Genomic DNA, 19,844 nt, shown 5'->3' with positions numbered 1-19,844 from the left:
TCCTCCCGCTGCCTCGCGATGGCCCAATCGAAAAGACCCTGGCCAAAGGCGGGCGCCTTTGTCACAGAGAGGAAAGCTGGGGAGGTGCCGGCAATAGTGCAGCCGCCGCTGCGCCAGGAAAGGGGGCAGCAAGGCAGGAGTTCGCCAGGGCAGGAAGGCCCCCCTGCCGCGCTCCCTGGTTCCCCGCCGTGCATGGCTTTGCCTGAGGGCTTGACGGGGAGCTGGAGGGAGAGCGCGGCGCGACGGGCGGGAACGGCGAACTCGCGCTCCACTGGGCTGTGCCCCTCCCTAGAAGCAGGGCTGGTGGGCGGAGACAGAGCCCAGCCCAGCCCAGCGGAGCGCGAGTTTGGCGTTCCCGCCCGCCCCGCCGCGCTCTCTGGTTCCCTGCCGCGTTTGGCCTTGCCTGAGGGGGGGGGCAGCTGGCTTCTAGAGTAGGGCAGCTGCCCTAACTTGCCCCATGGTGGGTACGCTCTTGGGGAGAGACCCTCCAGAATGACACTCTCTGGACCTCCACATCCTCCCAAGGAAATGTCTCCATTGCCTGCCCTTCCTTCCATGCTAGGCTCAGCTTAGGCCTTCTGAGGGGGAAATCTGTCTAGTTCATTTTCCTCTGGGAGGGAAAGAGAAGGGTGGGAATCGTGAGGCTGAGACAAGAAAGCCTTGAGTTCTGGTCCTGCTTAAGGAGAAACCAGCTGCCCAGACAGAGGTTCTGATTGGCTGACCCTTTGACCATCACCAAGCCCCTCCCACTGCCTTGCAGTGTTGAAAGAGAAGCCTTTTTAAGGAACACAAATGGACTGGATTTGGGGGATCAGAGTGGCAAATACTTGGTTAAAAGAATAGGCATGGTGGGCAGCTGAAGTGGAGGGGGAGGCAAGAGCCCCCAAGGTCTTCCTGCAGCCTGAGACAAGGAGTCCCCAGAAGATCTACACTGGCAGTTATTAGCCTGGCCTGTCCTGTGTCCAAAAGGAGCATTAGGCCAGAACTGGACCAGAGCCCATTAATATCAGAAATAATCTGTTGCCTAAGTACTTTGGGTTGTGTTATTTCGGGAGTTTCACTCTCTCAGATTTTAGTTGGAAAACTTTTAGCCTGGGAGAGATTGAGCCCCACTGAACTCCATGGGACTTGCTTCTGAGTAAACCTGCATAAGATCCCACATCTCCAGCATTTATTATCCATCTGAACTTACTTTATTGTCTAGCAGTCTTAGGGATGTGTAATACGACCCTTTAGAAAGGTCTTTCACCCCCTTGGTCCAGTTATGGTGATTTCTGCCACACTATCCCACCCCACCCCCTGCCCCATCCAGCCTTGTAATCATTTAAATTCAGTAGAAGCTGGTAGACCTCTGGCCAAGCCTCTTGGCACACATTTTTGTTTTTTAAACTTTCTTCTGAAATGAGTCAAAAGATGTTAGGGTCATTCCACATCAGTTCAACGCGGTCATGTCAGCCACCGTCTTGGATTTTGATGAAACTTGGTGTAAACCCTTCCCTTACGGTTGAAAGAAATCCCCTTAAAAATTTTCCCTCTATCTCAAACGGTTTTAATTTTATAGCACTTCAAAGTTTTGTGAAATCTGCCCTTCTGTCCCTCTTGGGATCCTCAGCCTTGTGTACATTTCATTTCTTTTCTCTACAACCAATGATCAGATCTCTTTGAAATTTTACACAGAGCTCAATAATGTGATGAGGATTTCAGGAAAAAATGCATCAGCACTCAAAAGGTTTCTATAAATGCCTTAAAAAATTATAAATGTAGTTTTTTGGTGGGAAAACTAGGTTTAGAAAACCTAAATTTTCAGCTTAGGGGCATGATGGAATCAAAAGTTTTTGATGGTGAAAATTATTGCAATACATGCTCTATCTCATCAAATAATGAAATTTATGGGGTTTCTATCTCTTGTAACAAACTTTTACGATTTTTGGACATCATAGGGGGAAAATGGCTACTGGGTACAACTTTCCAACAATCCATAGCTGTGATAGAAAACATTAATGAAACAAAGTTGTTCATCCTAAAATTTCAATTAATATTGGTTATTATAGGTTTGTTTCTCCCCAAAAGTGCAGACTTGATTTTAATTTTGGGGTATTTAAAATTACGAAAATTGAAGACTGGAGTAAATTTACGCAATATTTAAATGATCATTGTAACCAGTTAACACTAGCAGGATTGTAAAAAGTCTTGTAATGTTTACAATTAGTACCTTTCTACTTTTATTTAAAGATTGAGATAAATTTAAAAAGAAAATGTAGATTTGAGAAATTTATAAATGCGAGGACATATGAGGAATTTTGAAAGCCATGGGCGGGATGAAGGGAAGTCGCTAAGCTCAAATGAGCAAAATATTAATAGAAGGAATAATTTGATTGTATTTGAATATATAAAATGGAAATTGGTTATCGTGAAATCAATTTAAAAAATTTCAGTCAGAAACTTTAAATGCTGAGAAGTAAGGTAATAAGACCTAGCAAGAAAAAGAATAAAATAATTTACAATTATGCATTATATTTAATTATGCAACATTAAATGATCCCCAGTTTGTTTTTCAGAATATTATTGCATACAAAGACATGTCTATCTTTTTAGGGGGGGGGATGATGTTTGGGTGCCATCTTGAAATAATGGATGCATGGAGACTTTTTAAACATTTATATTAAATATATTGAGGCATAATTCAATATGAGGGAAAAGACTGACAGACTGTGAAGTCGCAAGGGATGCTCCTCTTGGAGAGGAAGGGAAACCCACCCACCCCTCCCCCACCTCCAGGGAGTTGGGAGAATCCACTAGGGCTTTTTTGGGGGGGGGGGAGAAAGTGTGAGGCATGAGAGAGAGGAGGGCAATGAAAGGGGGACTTTAGAGGCTCAGGATTGTAGTGTTTGCCTCAGTGAACGTGTTATGATGCCGGTTGATTTTTCTCACCTCTGACTGCTGCCTCTTCCCTGAGTCTGAGGCCAATAAATCCTTTTTCCTGGGCTCTTTTGCTGATCGGGGGGGGGGGGCTGCTCTGGCCCCCCTTGACCTCCTGGGCCTCTTTTGGTCCTTCCAGGGATCCACACCATTCAGTGGATGTATGGCTGTGAGCTGAGTTCAGACGGGCGCAAAGGAGGGCATTACCAGTTCAGCTATGATGGGAGGGACTTCATCGCCTTCGACAAGGAGACCCTCACCTGGACGGCAGCCGATATGGGGGCCCAAGTGACCAAGAGGAAGTGGGATGCTGTCTTGGCCTTCAACCAGGGCAGGAAGCACTACCTGGAGGAGATTTGCATTGAGTGGCTGCAGAGATACCTGGACTATGGGAATGAGACTCTGCTGAGGAAACGTGAGTGGTGGGGGCGGTGGGTGGGGAGGGGGGCTCAGTGGGGCAGTTTCCCTCCCAGCTCCCCTCCCCCCCTTAACAGTCTTCCTTTCTGGACAAAACAGCAAACACTTTTCCTTGTGGTGGCGGCAGAAAGAAGTTTGGGGCTCTGGGAGGAAGGGATGCCAAAAGATAAAGGGGGGGGGGTCACAAAGAAACAGCGGGGGAGAGGCCAGTAAAGCAAAATTAGTTTTAAATGGAAGTAAATAAAGAAAAAATAAAGAGGACAGATTTGAGGGGGGGGAGATACAAATAAACTCTTGGCTTTGCCACATACGTATGGGGAAAGTCTTTAAAACTACATAAATTAAACCTTTTTTTAAAAAAAATAGAAAATGTGTGGGGAGCCCATAAAATATGTCTTAGAGGGCAGGATGCAGCCCCCAAACTAAGACTGTAGGTTAGCCACTCGTGGCCTAGAAGCAGAAAACCTGCACATAGTGAGAGACTATGGGAAATACCTCTTCTACCTTTTTATATTTTTTATTTGTGAGGAATATTACTTTTTTCCATGGGGAACATTCATCTTCCTCAACCCCGTGCCTTGAAATGGTACAGTCCACTCTTCTGCCTTCAGGAATCTGGCACAGGGGCCAATCACATGATCAAGTGTTTTTACTAGATTTCTTCCTGTCTCTTTATTAGCTTCGCTAAAATGAAAATTAATAAAAAATGGAATAATAATAATAATAATAATTTAGTATTTGTACCCTGCCCCTCTGTCTGGGTTTCCCCAGCCACTCTGGGCGGCTTCCATTTTGAGGAATGAAACATACGTATTAGCCGTACTTAGAGAGATCTGAGCAAATGCATCTCTGGGGTTTTTAAACAAGGGTTACATTCTGAGGATCGTGCCTAAACATATTGGATTCTAAGGCGATTGGGTTTGCCAAAGTCCTTCTTCCCTGGACGCCCGCCCCCTTCCCACCATGTTTTTGGTTTTTACAATATTTTTTGCCAAGTGTGTCAAGCTGTATTTGCACAAGTTAAATGTGCCTAAGTTGCTAGCTTACTGGGCCTTGTGGTCTGCCATTTCCACTCCAGGGGAGGCTGCCATAGAGAAGGCAAGTGGGCCCTTTCAAGTCCCGCCATTGGGGACCTGGTGAAATTTGCCCCTCAGCCTAGTGGCAGCTCCCTGGGACAATCTAGGAACCATAGGTTGTCATATTTGAATAGTGTTAGAGCTTTGCAATATGATAAATGAATTTAATTTGTACCCAGTCCTCCCTCCCAAAGGCAAACAAAGGATAAAACAAAGGATAAAACATCTAAAAACAGTTCCCCCATAGACACTGACTGGGGAAGATGCCAAGGGAGGTTGAGGAATCCCATTTATTTGCAGTTCTTTTTAATTTCTGCAGGTGTGACATTCTGACTCTCTGGGAGGCAGGACTAGCTGGCCTCCTGGATTTCTGCTCTTTAAAAATACAGGAGTCATTCCGGCTTCTGTTCTGGATGTCTATTTGTTAACTCCAGTGCTTCAATTTTTGCAGAGGCTCCGGTGGTGACGGTGACCAGGAAGGCAGACTATGACAGCCTGGAGACCCTTGTTTGCCAAGTCCACGGCTTCTACCCCAAGGAGATTGATGCCAACTGGGTGAAGGACGGGGAGGTCTGGCAGGAGGGCACCTCCCGAGGATTGGTTGCCCCCAACTCGGACGGGACCTACTATGTCTTGCTCAGTGTCAAGATCGACCCCGAGGAGAGGGACCGCTTCCGGTGCCGCGTGGAGCATGACAGCCTGGAGAAGCCTCTGGACGTGGCCTGGGAGAAGGAGCCAGGTGAGAGACAGACAGACAGACAGACAGACAGACAGACAGGAGGGGAAGGGGTGGGTTTTGGGAGGGGGATTCTCACCCAACTCCTCCCTTCAGCAGCAGCACAGCTCAGGTGGGGAACCCCCAGTTGGATCATGTCTATGTCTCTTAAGGCAAGCAGCTGAATCAGAATGTGTAGATTTTGACAGAGATGCAGCCTTTTCCAGCAAGTGTCTCATAGGCCTTAAACTCAGATTGGATGTCGTAGGTAAAAATTGGCCATCACCTTTTTGCCTTTACGCCCAAATAGTTGTGATGTCACATAATGTGGGCATATATTATACTTCCTCAAAATCAAATGTGTCAGCACAGTGTGTGCAATAAAACTTTATTCTGGCATCTATCTTTGGAAAGAGACCCCCACATTTCTAATTTCAGCTCTGTATGTACTCGTGGACATCTTGGGAGGAGATGAGGGTTGTTTGGGGGGCATTTTGGGTTATCCGCCCTCCCTGGGACCCCTCTGCATTTCACAAACTCTGGTGTCAGGGTTGTTGTATTTTTGAATTACAAAAAAGAGGACACATTTGCTTCTCCTTTTAACTACTGATCGCTATGATGACTCATTTCAAATACTATATGTAGGCTAAAGAAGCTGTGATACATTGCTAGTAGCAACGTTCTTAACTTTCAACAACAAAATAATGATCTGTTTATTTATGTATTTGTTTGCTTTATTAATTATCGTTTATATTTGCTGCATTTATTGTAATTATCTTCAACGGTTTGGCTAAAGAGAGAAGGGAAAAACAATTCTCCCTAACACTTCAGTTAGAATTGCTACAGGTGCCAGAGAGGGTTAAAGAAAGGGGCTGCTTGCCACACCTCTGGTTATTTGCGGCACCACGACTGGGGCACTTTAAGTATCTTTCCAGACGTGGAAGGGGTGTTAAGATGGCTGCCACCCACACTTCCAGTTGTTTTCAATGCAACGACAATGACCCAAGGCTTCCTTTACTATTTACTGGCGCCAACGAGGTTTAGAAAATGGTCACCATGCTCACTTCCTGTTATTTGTGGCGCGATAACAAGCAACCTGAGGGGAATCAACTACAGTGGTGCCTCGCTTAACGAATGCCCTGCTTAACGAAATTTCCGCTTTTTCTAGCGGAGGTTGCCTCGCTAGACGAATTCTTTTTATGAAAAATTTGTCTAGCGAATCGCGGTTTCCCATAAGAATGCATTGAAATTCAATTAATGCGTTCCTATGGGCAAAAAAAATAAATTCAATGCATTCCTATGGGATTCGCTAGACAAATTTTTCGTTATAAGAAAAGACCCGTGGAATGAATTAAATTCGTCTAGCGAGGCACCACTGTACGTGGTCGTGACAAGGATTATGGAAGCAGCCCTTGAGCCAAACCCTAACACAGGAAGGGTAGAGGGGACCAGGGCTCTTGTCTCTCGCTCACTCACCAGCACTACGGACTTCAGAGATTCCACCCAAATAAAAAAACTTGGACATTTTGCCTCATTTTAAGAATCTGTCTGCATAGACATATTAAGTCTGAAAAAAGGCGTGTCCAGGAAAAACCAGACACAACACAACTATACAACACACTTTTCTAAGGGTCTGTGCCTTCCCTGAAGGCCTGTAATGCTGGGTTCAGGGGGGGTCTCAGAGGGGAGGGAATCCCTTCCTCTCAGGGTCATGACAGAGAAGGTTGAAGCGCATGAGGAGGAGGAGACCTGCTTTTAAGTCGAGTCTGTGATAAAACAAATGTGCCTGTCAACTGTCTTCCGTAAATAAACTGGTTACAGTGGTACCTCGGTTTAAGTACACAATTGGTACCGGAAGTCTGTACTTAACCTGAAGCGTACTTAACCTGAAGTGAACTTTCCCATTGAAAGTAATGGAAAGTGGATTAATCCGTTCCAGACGGGTCTGCGGAGTACTTAAACTGAAAATACTCAAACCGAAGCGTACTTATACAGAGGTATAACTGTATTTTGAAGACCTCTAATGTTGGACTCTGGTGGAAAAAACTCCCTTGTATCAGGGCCACTACAGAGAGGACCTTGGCCTGTTAGGAGAGAGAAAGAGTGTCTGCTTGAGGCCTTGGGGAGCTGCTGCCACCAGTCTGAATAAAAATGTCTCTTGTCCCCTTTTAGTCAGCCTGGGGCTCATTGTGGGAGCCATTTTGGGTGTCTTGGCTGCCATCCTGCTGGTCTCTGGGATCGTCTTCTTCATCATCCGCAGTAAGTAAACCCTGGACACATTTGCTGCCTCTCCTGTGTCCTTCTGTTTTAGCCTCCAACTGGGAATGTGCTGGTGGAGCATTCCTGGCAACTGCCCCTTGTATCCCTACAGACACCCTTCTCCATAAAAGCACCCTTTGTGCATGGGCCAAAAGTCATGGTGGTCATTGCTTTGCACTCACTGTGTGCTAAGGAAATTCACTTCCCACCTGATGTTTTAATCCACCCTGAGCCTTCAATCCTGTAGACACTTACCAGGGAGCCTTCCTTACATATCTTTAGGCGCCAGGCAAAAACGTTTCTCTCTGACCAGGCCTTTGGCCTTTTAAATGTGAGTTAACTGGTTTGTTTTTGTTTTAGTATGTATTTTGTGCTCTCATTTTGTATTTTTATTTGGGGAATCACTGAAATAATAATCTGAAAAGGAATGAGTGAAGGGACTGGGTAATGTTTCCTTCCAGCCTCTTGGAATGTATCCACTGCCTCGTTTCCCCGTGTTGATATTCTAATTTAATTTTCTCATCCCCCCCCCCCCACTACTTTGTAACTTGAGTTCCTTGAAAAGCTCCCCTTCTGGGCTCCCCTTCCTTGGAGGTGTTTGGAATAGACAAGAGGAGCATGTGCTGGGAAGGTTTCAGCATCTGAGAGCCAGATTGTCGAAATGGGATTGTGTGGCCTCTGGAGGTCCATTCCAGCACTGACCTTCTGCTTTTGTCTCTACAGGGAAACGGAGCGAGAAATTGGCCTACAAAGCCGCCTCAAGTGAGTGACTCCTCCCCTCTCTCTGTCTGACATATTTTCCCCAATATGGAGCAGTAACAGGTTCCAAACAGACAAAACTAAACCTGGTGGTGTAAGCGCAAGACCCTGATGGAAAGCTTAAGGCTGGCTGCTCAGGCCAGCTGCGTTGGACGTTCGGCTTCCGAAAAACATTCACAAACCGGAACATGGGCGTACCCAGGATCAAAACTAGGGGGGGGGCAAGGGGAGGGGCCAAGGCACAGAAGGGGAGGGGCCACAAAGTGGGCGGGAACGGCGAACTCGCGCTCCGCCGGGCTGTGCCCCTCCCTAGAAGCAGGGCTGGTGGGCGGAGGCGGAGCCCAGCCCAGCGGAGCGCGAGTTCGGCGTTCCCGCCCACCGCACCGCGCTCCCTGGTTCCCCGCCGCGCTTGGCCTTGCCTGAGGGCGCGCCGGGGAGCTGGAGGGAGGGTGCGGCGCGGCGCAGCGGGAATGGCGAACTCGCGCTCTGCCGGGCTGTGCTCCGCCTCTGCCCACCAGCCCTGCTTCTAGAGTAGGACAGCTGCCCTAACTTGCCCCGTGGTGGGTACGCCCTTGAACCGGAACACTTACTTCCGGGTTTGCGGTGTTCTGGAACCGATTTGTTTGGCAGCTAAGCCGTTTGGGAACCAAGGTTTGACTGTACAGAGCAACAGGGGCAGCAGGAATCATGAGAGAAGCGATGACTGGCCTCATGGTTTTTCCCGCTTGCTGTTGTTTAGTCGTTTAGTCGTGTCCGACTCTTCGTGACCCCATGGACCAGAGCACGCCAGGCACTCCTGTCTTCCACTGCCTCCCGCAGTTTGGTCAGGCTCATGTTCGTAGCTTCGAGAACACTGTCCAACCACCTCAGAACACTGTCCAACCACCTCATCCTCTGTCGTCCCCTTCTCCTTGTGCCTTCAATCTTTCCCAACATCAGGGTCTTTTCCAAGGATTCTTCTCTTCTCATGAGGTGGCCAAAGTATTGGAGCCTCAGCTTCACGATCTGTCCTTCCAGGGAGCTCTCAGGGCTGATTTCCTTCAGAATGGATAGGTTTGATCTTCTTGCAGTCCATGGGACTCTCAAGAGTTTCCTCCAGCAGCATAATTCAAAAGCACCAATTCTTCGGCCATCAGCCTTCTTTATGGTCCAGCTCCCACTTCCATACATCACTACTGGCAAGAAAGTAACAGCTTACAAACAGACAAAAATAAACATGGTGGTGGCCTAGTCCTTAAGCACAAGACCCTGATGGAAAGCTTAAGCCTGGCTGCTCAGCCTGTCTGTGGGCAACAAGGGGTCCCTCAGGGCCAGGAAAAGGCTGCAGAGAGACTGTTGGGCTGAGGGATGGGCTTCAACCAGCAGCAGGAGGAAGAGCCGAGGGTGCAGGGAGAGAGGGATCTCTGGCTGTTTACTAGAACCTAAATATTTGGTTGGTTGGCTCAAGTCTGGATGTCAGGAACCCCCTCCCCTCCAGATTTGGCACCACTGCTTTCACCCCAACTTCTGCCTTTCTGCCCCCTTCCTGCCCAAATCACACCCACCCCAGTTCTAGTCCCCCACTGCCTCCATGCCAGGCTGTGCCCATCTCTCTTTGCCCTCCAGCATCTGCTTCTCCTTCCAATGCTGTCCTTCAGCCCCCTTGCCTCTGGGCTGCCTGTCCCTCAACATCCCCAGATTGAGACTGATTTGGGATGGGGTTGGAAGGAGGGAGGAGAAGGGCTGTGTGTGTGTGTGTGTGTGTGTTGGATCTCCCTTCCCGGAATCCTGACTCCTGTGTTTCCTCTCTTTTGCAGCAAGTGACCAGGGGTCCGACAGCTCTGCCAAGGGTAAGTGGGGGTGCAGGCGGGGGCAAAGGGGGGCTCTTGCAGAAGACTTCATGGGGACCATCCCCAAAATGGGGAAAAGCTTCTGCTTTCCTCTTACCCACCCTGGTATTTCCAAGAGTGACAGAATCTGGAGCAGGCATCCCCCAACCTGCTGCCCTCCGGATGTTTTGGCCTACAACTCCCATGATCCCTAGCTAACGACCAGGGGTCAGGGATGATGGGAATTGTAGTTCAAAACATCTGAAGGTTGGGGATGCCTGATCTGGAGTGTCCATTGAGCTGAAAATAGCTCTTGTGACTCATTCTGTCTGTCCATCTGAGCTCCACGGAGGATCCCCTCCATCTGCCAAATGGGTTCTACCCAGGATCTGAATGAGAAAGAGTCATATTTTGGGTTCTGGAAGGGATTTTTCCTTCCAGTAGGACTGATTTGTTTCCTTCCGGTATTTCCCCAAAGTGTGCAGCTTGGGTCACTTTCTTGAGCTGCCCTCTGCAGGCATTTGCTCTGCAGGCCCATTTTGGTGGTGCTCCTAGCACAGTGATGGCGACCCTTTTAGAGACCGGGTGCCCAAACTGCAACCCAAAACCCACTTATTTATCGCAAAGTGCCAACACGGCAATTTGACCTATATATCTCATTTCCCCCCCTGCGTATTTCATGTTTCTTCTTTATGACTGCTGTTGTAATAAATACAGGTAGGTAGCCGTCTTGGTCTGATGCAGTCAAAATATATATAAAAATAAATAAATTGTCCAGTAGCACCTTAGAGACCAACTAATTTTTTTGGGGGGGGAGGGATAAACTTTCATGCGCATGCACACTTCCTCAGATACAATAAATAATCCTTCATAAAAGTTACTGCATTACATTCTTCATTCAATTATCTTTCCATTGATGTATCATTTTATGGTATAACTCAGTGCTTTTTTCTTTAAAAATGTTTAGGGGTACTCTCATTGTGACTCAAGAAAACCACCACCAGGGGAAAATAAGTACAGTGGTACCTCGGGTTAAAAATCGCTAACCCAGAAATAGTACCTCAGGTTAAGAACTTTGCTTCAGGATGAGAACAGAAATCGTGCTCCTGCGGCTCAGCGGCAGCAGGAGGCCCCATTAGCTAAAGTAGTGCTTGAGGTTAAGAACAGTTTCAGGTTAAGAACAAGCCTCCGGAACGAATTCACAAAATGTTTAGGGGTATACTTACCCCTGTGTCTCCACTCCCCACAGAAAAAAGCCCTGGTATTACTCCAAAACAAAGTGGTGTTATGAGCCATCAAACCTCGGAAATACATTTTTTCGAGAAGGTTCCACAATTTTGGCTCTAGTGTACACTGGAGGGCTGTACTAAGAGCCACCCTCTCCCAATTTTTAATATGAGATAATAATGATTGTTTGCGTGCACACATACAAATAAATATAAATAAATAAACCCAGCCAGATGGGCGGGGTATAAATAATTTATTATTATTATTATTATTATTATTATTATTATTATTATTAGCTGTTTCTTCGGCTGCTGTTTGATCGCAGCCTCCACCGAATGAATTTTTCTGTTGGCTTCCGCGGGAAAGCCCAGCGAACATGTAAACCCAGCAGCCCCTTCTTAAGTTGCCGTCTTTATATGCTTACTGACCTGGGAGTTAAGCCCTGCTGAACTCAAGACAGCTTACTCCTGAGTAGGAAAAGCAGACTGGCGGGAGGCCCTGGCGCATCAAAAAGTCAATGCCTGCTCAGCCCTTCACTCGCTTGCCCGCCAGGCCCTGGTACCACAGGTTTTGGACGGTGTGTGCAAGCCCTCCTCCTCCTCCTCCTCCTCCTCCTCCTCCCCTCCTCCTCCTCCTCCTCCACCTCTCCCCCCCCCCCCCCCCGGCATGGAAGCGCACGTGCCCACAGAGAGGGCTCTGAGTGGCCTCTCCGGCACGCGTGCCATGGGTTCGCCACCACTGTCCTAGCATATCTTAGGTCTGATTTGATATCATGAGGGATGGTGGCTTTCCTTGTGAGGCTGGACTAGATGGCCCTTGCGTTCCCACTAGCTCTGTAATTCTGATGCCCCCACACCATGATGTTTGCTTAATTTTGAAATATTCCTTTTCTTTTTTTCCTTCAGTTGGTGTGTGAGATGAGACCAGAAGGAGCCTGGCCAAGTTTTGCTGTGAATTGCAGAGGCTCACAGCTCCTGCTGTCCTTTAATGCTGTTTATGATGTTCCTTAATTCTAGCTTTCACCCATCCATTCTGACTCCAGCTGTAACTTTAATTTCAGGATAATCGTGTTTTTCTGATGGATTGTGGCCGATTGTGCTTTGCAGCTGATTTTCAGAAATGTGCTTGTATTAATCAGAAATGTGCTAGATATACGCAACTCAGTTGCTTTAAAAAGGGATGAGGAGATTGAGCAGTGATTTTGTTGGTTTCATTTGGTTATTTGTTGCTGTGTTTCCCTCTACAATTCTTTCCCCAACCTTGTGTCCCTCGCTTGCCATCCAAATTGAAGGAAAGTCAACATTTGAGAACTGCTTTAGGTGTATTGTGTGTGAAATAGGCTAATAGCCTCTTGGGCCGCCCAGCCTTTGGCTAAATGGATGTATTGTCATGGAATGTATAAAAGCAGTCTAACTGCTCTGGGTGAGGAAGTTAAGAAACTGGCAGGGAAGGATGGTTGGCAGGAAGGAGGAATACTTAGATCAGGCACCCCCAAACTTTGGCCCTCCAGATGTTTTGGACTACAATTCCCATCTTCCCCAACCACTGGTCCTGTTAGCTAGGGATCATGGGAGTTGTAGGCCAAAACATCTGGAGGGCCACAGTTTGGGGATGCCTGACTTAGATGCTCAGGAGTTGAAGCTGAAAGTGAGAAGGAACTGAGAGGCTGAAGACAAGAGAGGTTGTCAGAATTGGATCTGATTCTAATCTGGAACCTTGCAAGTCTGCCTCAGAAGATGAAGGACAGACACTGGCCATTGATCTCGTAGAAGCCAAGGAGGGCATCCTCTACAGTTACAACCTCTGGATATGGGCGGATATTGTCTGTCTTGACCAAGAGCCGTGCTCCAGTTCCCCTGCAGATGAGACACCTGGGAGGGACGTCCACCTCCAGCCCTCTTGGGTCACCTGCTACATCCCCAGAACCTCACTGTCCTGTGTGACTAGATCCAGAGTGGTCCAGAGGTGACCTCTGCTGGAGTGGAGGCCTCTTTTCAAACATCTTCAGTCAGGGCAGAGAATGAGGAGCTCCAGTGGGCATTCAGACCCTCCCCTGGGCAATGGAGCTGCTGAGGCAGTTTCCTCCAGACCCTCTTTCTGTCCCGATACCTTGCAAGGTTCCAGTTCTCCAGCCTAGTTCATGGAGCTCCACGTCCAGGACAACCAGCTGCTGAGCTCTGGACCTCCACCTTGGGCCTCCCATGATGCCCTGGGGCAGTCAGTTGAGAAACAGGCGGAGGGGGAGGAAGAAGCAGTTGAAGGGGAAAAACAAAAAATGGGGAACAGAGGAGGTAAGAGAGGCTGAGGGAATGGGGCCTAGCAACTCTCCTGCAGGAGATGAGAGGGACTTACTTTGCTGACAGCCAAGGAGGAAGCCAGCAAGGAGAAGAGGCAGGTCAGGAGCTACATGGTCACAATTTGATCTGAAACAAGGAGCCCCATATTTTTGGTTCCAGTTCATGAGACTTGTTGCCTGGTCCCCACAGCCTTCTAGGAGGGGTGACCCACTGGGAGTCGGACTCTTCAAAGTAAACTGGTTTTGTTACCTTCAATTTGCCTAATTTTTATCTCACCCATTCTTGCTTACTCTGCCCATCTGCGGTTCCCACTATATGATTCCCACCATCTCACTTCCCTTCTCATAGGCTGGTATTCCTTAAGGAGATGCTTTCGTAGAAATAAGAATGTAATAATTCTTTTAGACCTCCAGGGGCTGCAGGACTCCTCTTGCCTAACCCAATGGATTTGCTGCACCTTGCTTTGAAGACACTGGGTGTAATTATTATTATTCCTTTTGTAATATCTGTTTGACTGAAATAAATAAGGGTGCACCCTCTTCTTCTTTAGTGGTTCTTTCCTTCTTACCACAAGAGTTCCAGAGATTTTGATGTTCCTGAGAATATTCAGAGTTTGTAGCCTCTGGCAGGGAGGTGCCAATAATTGTTCTTCCAGTGCAAAGTGGCTGAAGAACCAAGGATCCAAAGTGAGGTGGGGGGGACAGAATCTGTGGTTTTACAGGGGTGGGATTAAGTTACATGAGGCCAAGAGGGTCTGAAATCTGGTCAGTGCCTGGATGGGGAACCACCTGGATGCTGCCTTTGGTTCCAGGACGAAAGAAAGGAGGGTTGGGAATATAATAAAAGAAATAGGTAGATATCTTGATCTGGGGCAGCGTGTGGTGGGACCAAGGCAGGGTTGCCCCAAAAGTCCTCAATCCCAGGAGGAAGTTCTCCCACTAAAATGAAAAGTAGATGCCCAAATTATTTAATTCGTTTTACCTTTTTATCCCGCTCTTCCTCTCAAAGGAGCTCAGGGCAGCAAACATAAAAATGTTTAAACAATACCATTTAAAAGATTTAAATTTACAATAAGCTAATTTAAACCACCTAAAATCACTTTAAAACAGTTGGAATACCCTAGTGCAGGGTACCCCAAACTAAGGCCCGTGGGCCGGATGCGGCCCAATTGCCTTCCATGAGTAGAATGTGTCCTTTTATTTAAAATGCATCTCTGGGTTATTTGTGGGGCATAGGAATTCGTTCATACTTTTTTTCAAAATATAGTCCGGCCCCCCACAAGGTCTGAGGGACAGTAGACCGGCCCCCTGCTGAAAATGTTTGCTGACCCCTGCCCTAGTGGCATGTGGTTCATGGACTAGTGGGACTAGCCTGAGACCTATAGGGCAGTATATAAATAATAATAATAATAATAATAATAATAATAATAATAATAATAATAATAATAGCCTAGTTTCCTTACTGTCCTCAGCAGGACCTTTCTATTTACCTGCTTGGCCAGTGTCTCCAGGCTCTGTGTTCGTGTGTTCATACGTCTGTCTATCTCTCCCTCTTTCTCTCTCTCTGATTACCTCTGTGAAGGTTGCAAAACTGCACAACTCTGCAGACCAATACACGCACCTGAGCAGGAAGTGGCTGGTGGAACCAGAACTGTAGCCCCTTCTTCATCTTTTTTAAGGAAGAGCAGTCGGAAAGGCTGACGTGCCTATGGGATAGGGGTGGAAGACAAGATATCTTCATATCTCACCTCCTCCTTTCCTTCAGCCCCTGTGTTTGTGCGTGGGGGTGTTTTGAAAGCGTGGTGTTTTAATAAAATAAGCCCGCAGCCCCAATTTGTCAGAACCTCAAGGATCAGCAGCAACCAACAACAACACGAGCATAGAAAAGGAGATGATGAAGGAAGGGATGTGTGTTTAAAATGTTTTTTTAAAGGGGGGGGATCCATCCATTCAAAAAAAAAAAAGCAAAGCCAAACTTTTCTTCTTTTTGCAAGCTGCTAGGAACTGGCAAATTGGCCGGCCGAGGAATGGACTTCCTTGGGAGGTGGTGGATTCTCCTTCATTGAAGAGTTTTAGGCATCTGCCTAGGATGCTTGACTGGAGATTCCTGCCTTGCAAGCGGTTTGATTAGATTACCCCTAACTTGGGGTCCCTAACAGCCCTAGCTGTTCCCCTATGAAAAATTTCACAGCATGCCACTGGAATACCCACACACAGAGCTAAAAATCTATCAGCTCTAAAGAAAGCAAACGTCACACCAGTATTCCTACAGATAAGACAAAATCTTGAACCTTGGAAAGACCTACGTTTATCATGATCAAGATGCGTGGCTGCAGTAAAGATGGCTATCCTACCGAAATGTTTGTTTCCTCTTTCAAGTGCTGCCAATCATGATTACACCCAAACAATTAAAAATTTGTCAGTGCTCGATAAACAAGTCTATTCATGAAGGGGAAAAGGCACAACTAGGCTCCAAAATTATATATGGAAGTGTCCAAAATGGCAGGCTCAGAAACCCACATCTCCAAACTCCTTCCAACGCCTTCCAACGGAAGCATTTGATATCGCTGATCCACAGGCAAAAAGGAAAACCATGGGTAGATACAGAAATTTCAGATCCTGTATGTAGAACATCTCTTATTACTCTCCTCACTTACTAAAAACCATACTGTTGCGAACCCTTTTCTCTGCACCACAGTAAATGTGTGGAAAGCAAAGTTCAAAAAACTGGTTCCCCCCAAGATCTTCTCTTATCCCTCTTCACTTTCATCCATCTTTTAAAGAAGCAGGGCAATGCTTAGATTGGAATGGTTGGGAACAGGTGGGCCTTTATAGATTAAAAGATTTTTATGCAAACAGTATGCCCCTACAGAAAGAACAATTCATAGCTGCCATACCAAACCTTAAACGGTCATGATACCACTTCAACCACTCAAGCAAACAGGAGGCTAACAGCAATAGTGCACACCTTTTTTAACTCCTCTCCACACACTAAGGGCCCAGCTTCCTCAATTTTTGAAGCTGTCATAACACTATACAATAATAATAATAATAATAATAATAATAATAATTTATTATTTTTATTATTTGTATATTATTTGTATAATTATTTGAATTATGGTGCTGGAGGAGACTCTGGAGAGTCCCATGGACTGCAAGACGATCAAACCTATCCATTCTTAAGGAAATCAGCCCTGAGTGCTCACTGGAAGGACAGATTGTGAAGCTGAGGCTCCAATACTTTGGCCACCTCATGAGAAGAGAAGAATCCTTGGAAAAGACCCTGATGTTGGGAAAGATTGAGGGCACTAGGAGAAGGGGAAGACAGAGGACGAGATGGTTGGACAGTATTCTCGAAGCTACGAACATGAGTTTGACCGAACTGCGGGAGGCAGTGCAAGACAGGAGTGCCTGGCGTGCTCTGGTCCATGGGGTCACGAAGAGTCGGACACGACTAAACGACTAAACAACAACAACAACAACAAAATCCCGCCCATCTGCCATCTGGCTGGGTTTCCCCAGCCACTCTGGGCGGCTTCCAGCAAAGATTAAGAATACATTAAAATGTCACACATTAAAAACTTCCCTGAACAGGGCTGCCTTCAGATGTCTTCTAAATGTCAGGTAGTTATTTATTTCCTGGACATCTGATGGAAGGGAGTTCCACAGGTTGGGTGCCACCACTGAGAAGGCCTTCTGCCTGGTTCCCTGTAGCTTCACTTCTCGTAGTGAGGGAACCGCCAGAAGGCCCTTGGAGCTGGACCTCAGTGTCAGGGCAGAATGATGGTGGAGACGCTCCTTCAGGTATACTGGGCCGAGGCCGTTTAGGGCTTTAAAGCTCAACACCAACACTTTGAATTGTGCATGGAAACTTAGAGTATGGCAATCTATTGTACACAAAAATGTTGTGGGAAATGGACATAGACGTGCAAATACCAAATGAAAAATGGATGGATTTGTGGTCTGGGAGAAAGTTGAAATCAGTTTTTGCAAAAAAATAAGGGAAACCTCATTAAAACTTCTGCATTGGTGGCCTTATACACAGGTGAGGGTATCCCAAATATGTAAGGAAGTCAATCCCAATTATGGGAGGGAATACGCAGTCAAAGGTACATATTTCCATACGTGGTGGTGTGACAGGATCAAACCCTTCTCGAATGCTGTCTTCAAAGAAAATAAGCATGATATACAAGAAAACAATTGAAATGTCCCCTGCACTAGCGCTACTTGGGCTTAGGTTCCCGTCTGCTCACGATTATCCTAAAGATGACCTCTTAGCCTTTCTATTGACTGCTGCTCATATTCCGGTGATAGGCTGAACATTGATTCTTGGTATAACAGAGTATGGTCAATTGCATTGGTTGAGAAACTAACATGCCAGGTGAGAGCAGCAAAAGGCAAACACAATCCATTTTCCTTTTATGACATATGGCAAATGTTTATTGAATACATAAATTGTTCAGACTGTGGCCGGAATCCACCCAGAAGTCTAGGGGAAATGTGGTGTGATCTCTTAGAGCAGGCATCCCCAAACTGCAGCCCTCCGGATGCTTTGGCCTACAACTCCCATGATCCCTAGCTAACAGGACTAGTGGTCGGGGAAGATGGGAATTGTAGTCCGAAACGTCTGGAGGGCCGAAGTTTGGGGATGCTTGTCTTAGAGTAATGAAATGAAACTTCAACACATGGCATGATAAAAGTCTGTAGTTTTATCAGGACAAGTTTACTGTTGTAATAATTGTTTTCCACCCCAAAATTTATCTTCTGTACCATGCAAATAAGTAAAAACAGTATGAAAAACAACAACAAAACAAAAGCTTCCTGGGTCCAGCCAATGGCCCAGATTGTTGATCTCAGATTGGTGAGTGAGATGAGACCAGAAGGAGCCTGGTTATGTTTCGCGGTGAACTACGGAGACTCAGAGCTCCTGCTCTCTTTTAGCCCTATTTATCATGCTAGTTAATCCTAGCTCTCCCTCAGCCATTCTGATTTATATAATAAAATTGAAGAGTTGCAAGGGACCCCAAGGGTCATCTAGTCCAGCCCCCTGCAATGCAGGAATCTCAACAAAATCTCAGCAGTAACTTGCATTTAAGGAGAAATTAATTTTCTGCTGGGTTTTGGCTAATTTTACTTTTCAGCTGATTTTCAGGAACATGTCTGTATTCATCAGAAATGTCCCAAATACACACAACTAAAAGCTGTTTCCCTTTAAAAAGGGAAGAGGCTCTTGAGCGTGATTTGCAGTGATTTTTGATGGCATCTATTGTTAATTTGTCTCTCTTACTATCCACAGAAGGAACAAGGGTGGCGCTGTGGTCTAAACCACAGAGCCTAGGGCTTGCCAATCAGAAGGTCGGCGGTTTGAATCCCCTCGACGGGGTGAGCTCCCATTGCTCAGTCCCTGCTCCTGCCAACCTACCAGTTCGAAAGCATATCAAAGTGCAAGTAGATAAATAGGTACCGCTCTGGCGGGAAGGTAAACGGTGTTTCCGTGCGCTGCTCTGGTTCGCCAGAAGTGGCTTAGTCATGCTGGCCACATGACCTGGAAGCTGTACGCCAGCTCCCTTGGCTTATAGAGTGAGATGACCGCGCAACCCCAGAGTCGTCTGTGACTGGACCTAATGGTCAGGGGTACCTTTACCTTTTTACTATCCACAGACTCCACTTAGCCTGTCCTAAGGAACTGAGTGGCTGGAAACTAGAGAGGCTGTCAGAATGTCTGAGCAGTGGTGGACTTTGGGCTTTCAGATTTCACCGATGCCCCGTGCAAGGCTAAAATTTGGCGTAAGCCCTCCCCTTCCCTCCCCAGTCTTGGTTACAGGTAGGTAGCCGTGTTGGTCTGGGTCGAAGTAAAATAAAAAAAATTCATTCAGTAGCACCTTAAAGACCAAGACCAACTAAGTTTTTATTTTGGTATGAGCTTTCGTGTGCATGCACACTTCTTCAGTCTTGTTTTGGTGGTGACTCTTGCAGGGCAGAAGCCTGGTTGATCAACCCTAAAACAATCTCTGATCTGAGACTGATCTGGAAACTGGCCAGTGTGCATCAGGGGGATGAAACGCAGGTACTGGCCATTGATCCTGTAAGAGCCAGGGAGGACATTAGTTCCACTTAGAACATTTGTTTGTTTAAATTTGTATACGGCCCTTCCTCCTCTCCAGATAGGAAATTCCTGCAACGCAGGGGGTTGGGCTAGATGACCCTCGGATCCCTTCCAAGTCGACAATCCTAGGATTCTCTCTCGCAGACTTGCAGCGAGCGCCTAATGCCTTCTCCCGGGGAAAGGGGAAGGAGAGAATCGCTGGCTTTTAGGGACTCTCCTCCTAAGCGCAGACACTCCAAAGGCGGGCAGAGCCTCAGTGGCG

General features: G+C 46.8%; 1 protein-coding gene across 1 annotated transcript in view; it reads left to right on the top strand.

The window, feature by feature from the left end:
* LOC118080190 (BOLA class I histocompatibility antigen, alpha chain BL3-7-like) overlaps positions 1-14,016 on the top strand; it is a 63,676-nt gene extending 49,660 nt beyond the window's left edge. The window contains exons 9-12 of the mRNA XM_060269885.1: positions 7,300-7,386; positions 8,110-8,148; positions 9,942-9,974; positions 12,086-14,016. Coding sequence (XP_060125868.1) covers positions 7,300-7,386; positions 8,110-8,148; positions 9,942-9,974; positions 12,086-12,096 — 170 coding nt within the window. The 3' untranslated portion in view covers positions 12,097-14,016. The remainder of the gene's footprint in view (positions 1-7,299; positions 7,387-8,109; positions 8,149-9,941; positions 9,975-12,085) is intronic.
* Positions 14,017-19,844: the final 5,828 nt, after the last annotated feature.

This window comes from Zootoca vivipara, chromosome 2 (genome assembly GCF_963506605.1).
Source record: "Zootoca vivipara chromosome 2, rZooViv1.1, whole genome shotgun sequence".
In the NCBI taxonomy this organism is placed as follows: domain Eukaryota; kingdom Metazoa; phylum Chordata; class Lepidosauria; order Squamata; family Lacertidae; genus Zootoca; species Zootoca vivipara.
The sequence above is the reverse complement of the archived record's forward strand: the minus strand, read 5'-3'. Positions and strand labels throughout refer to the sequence as shown.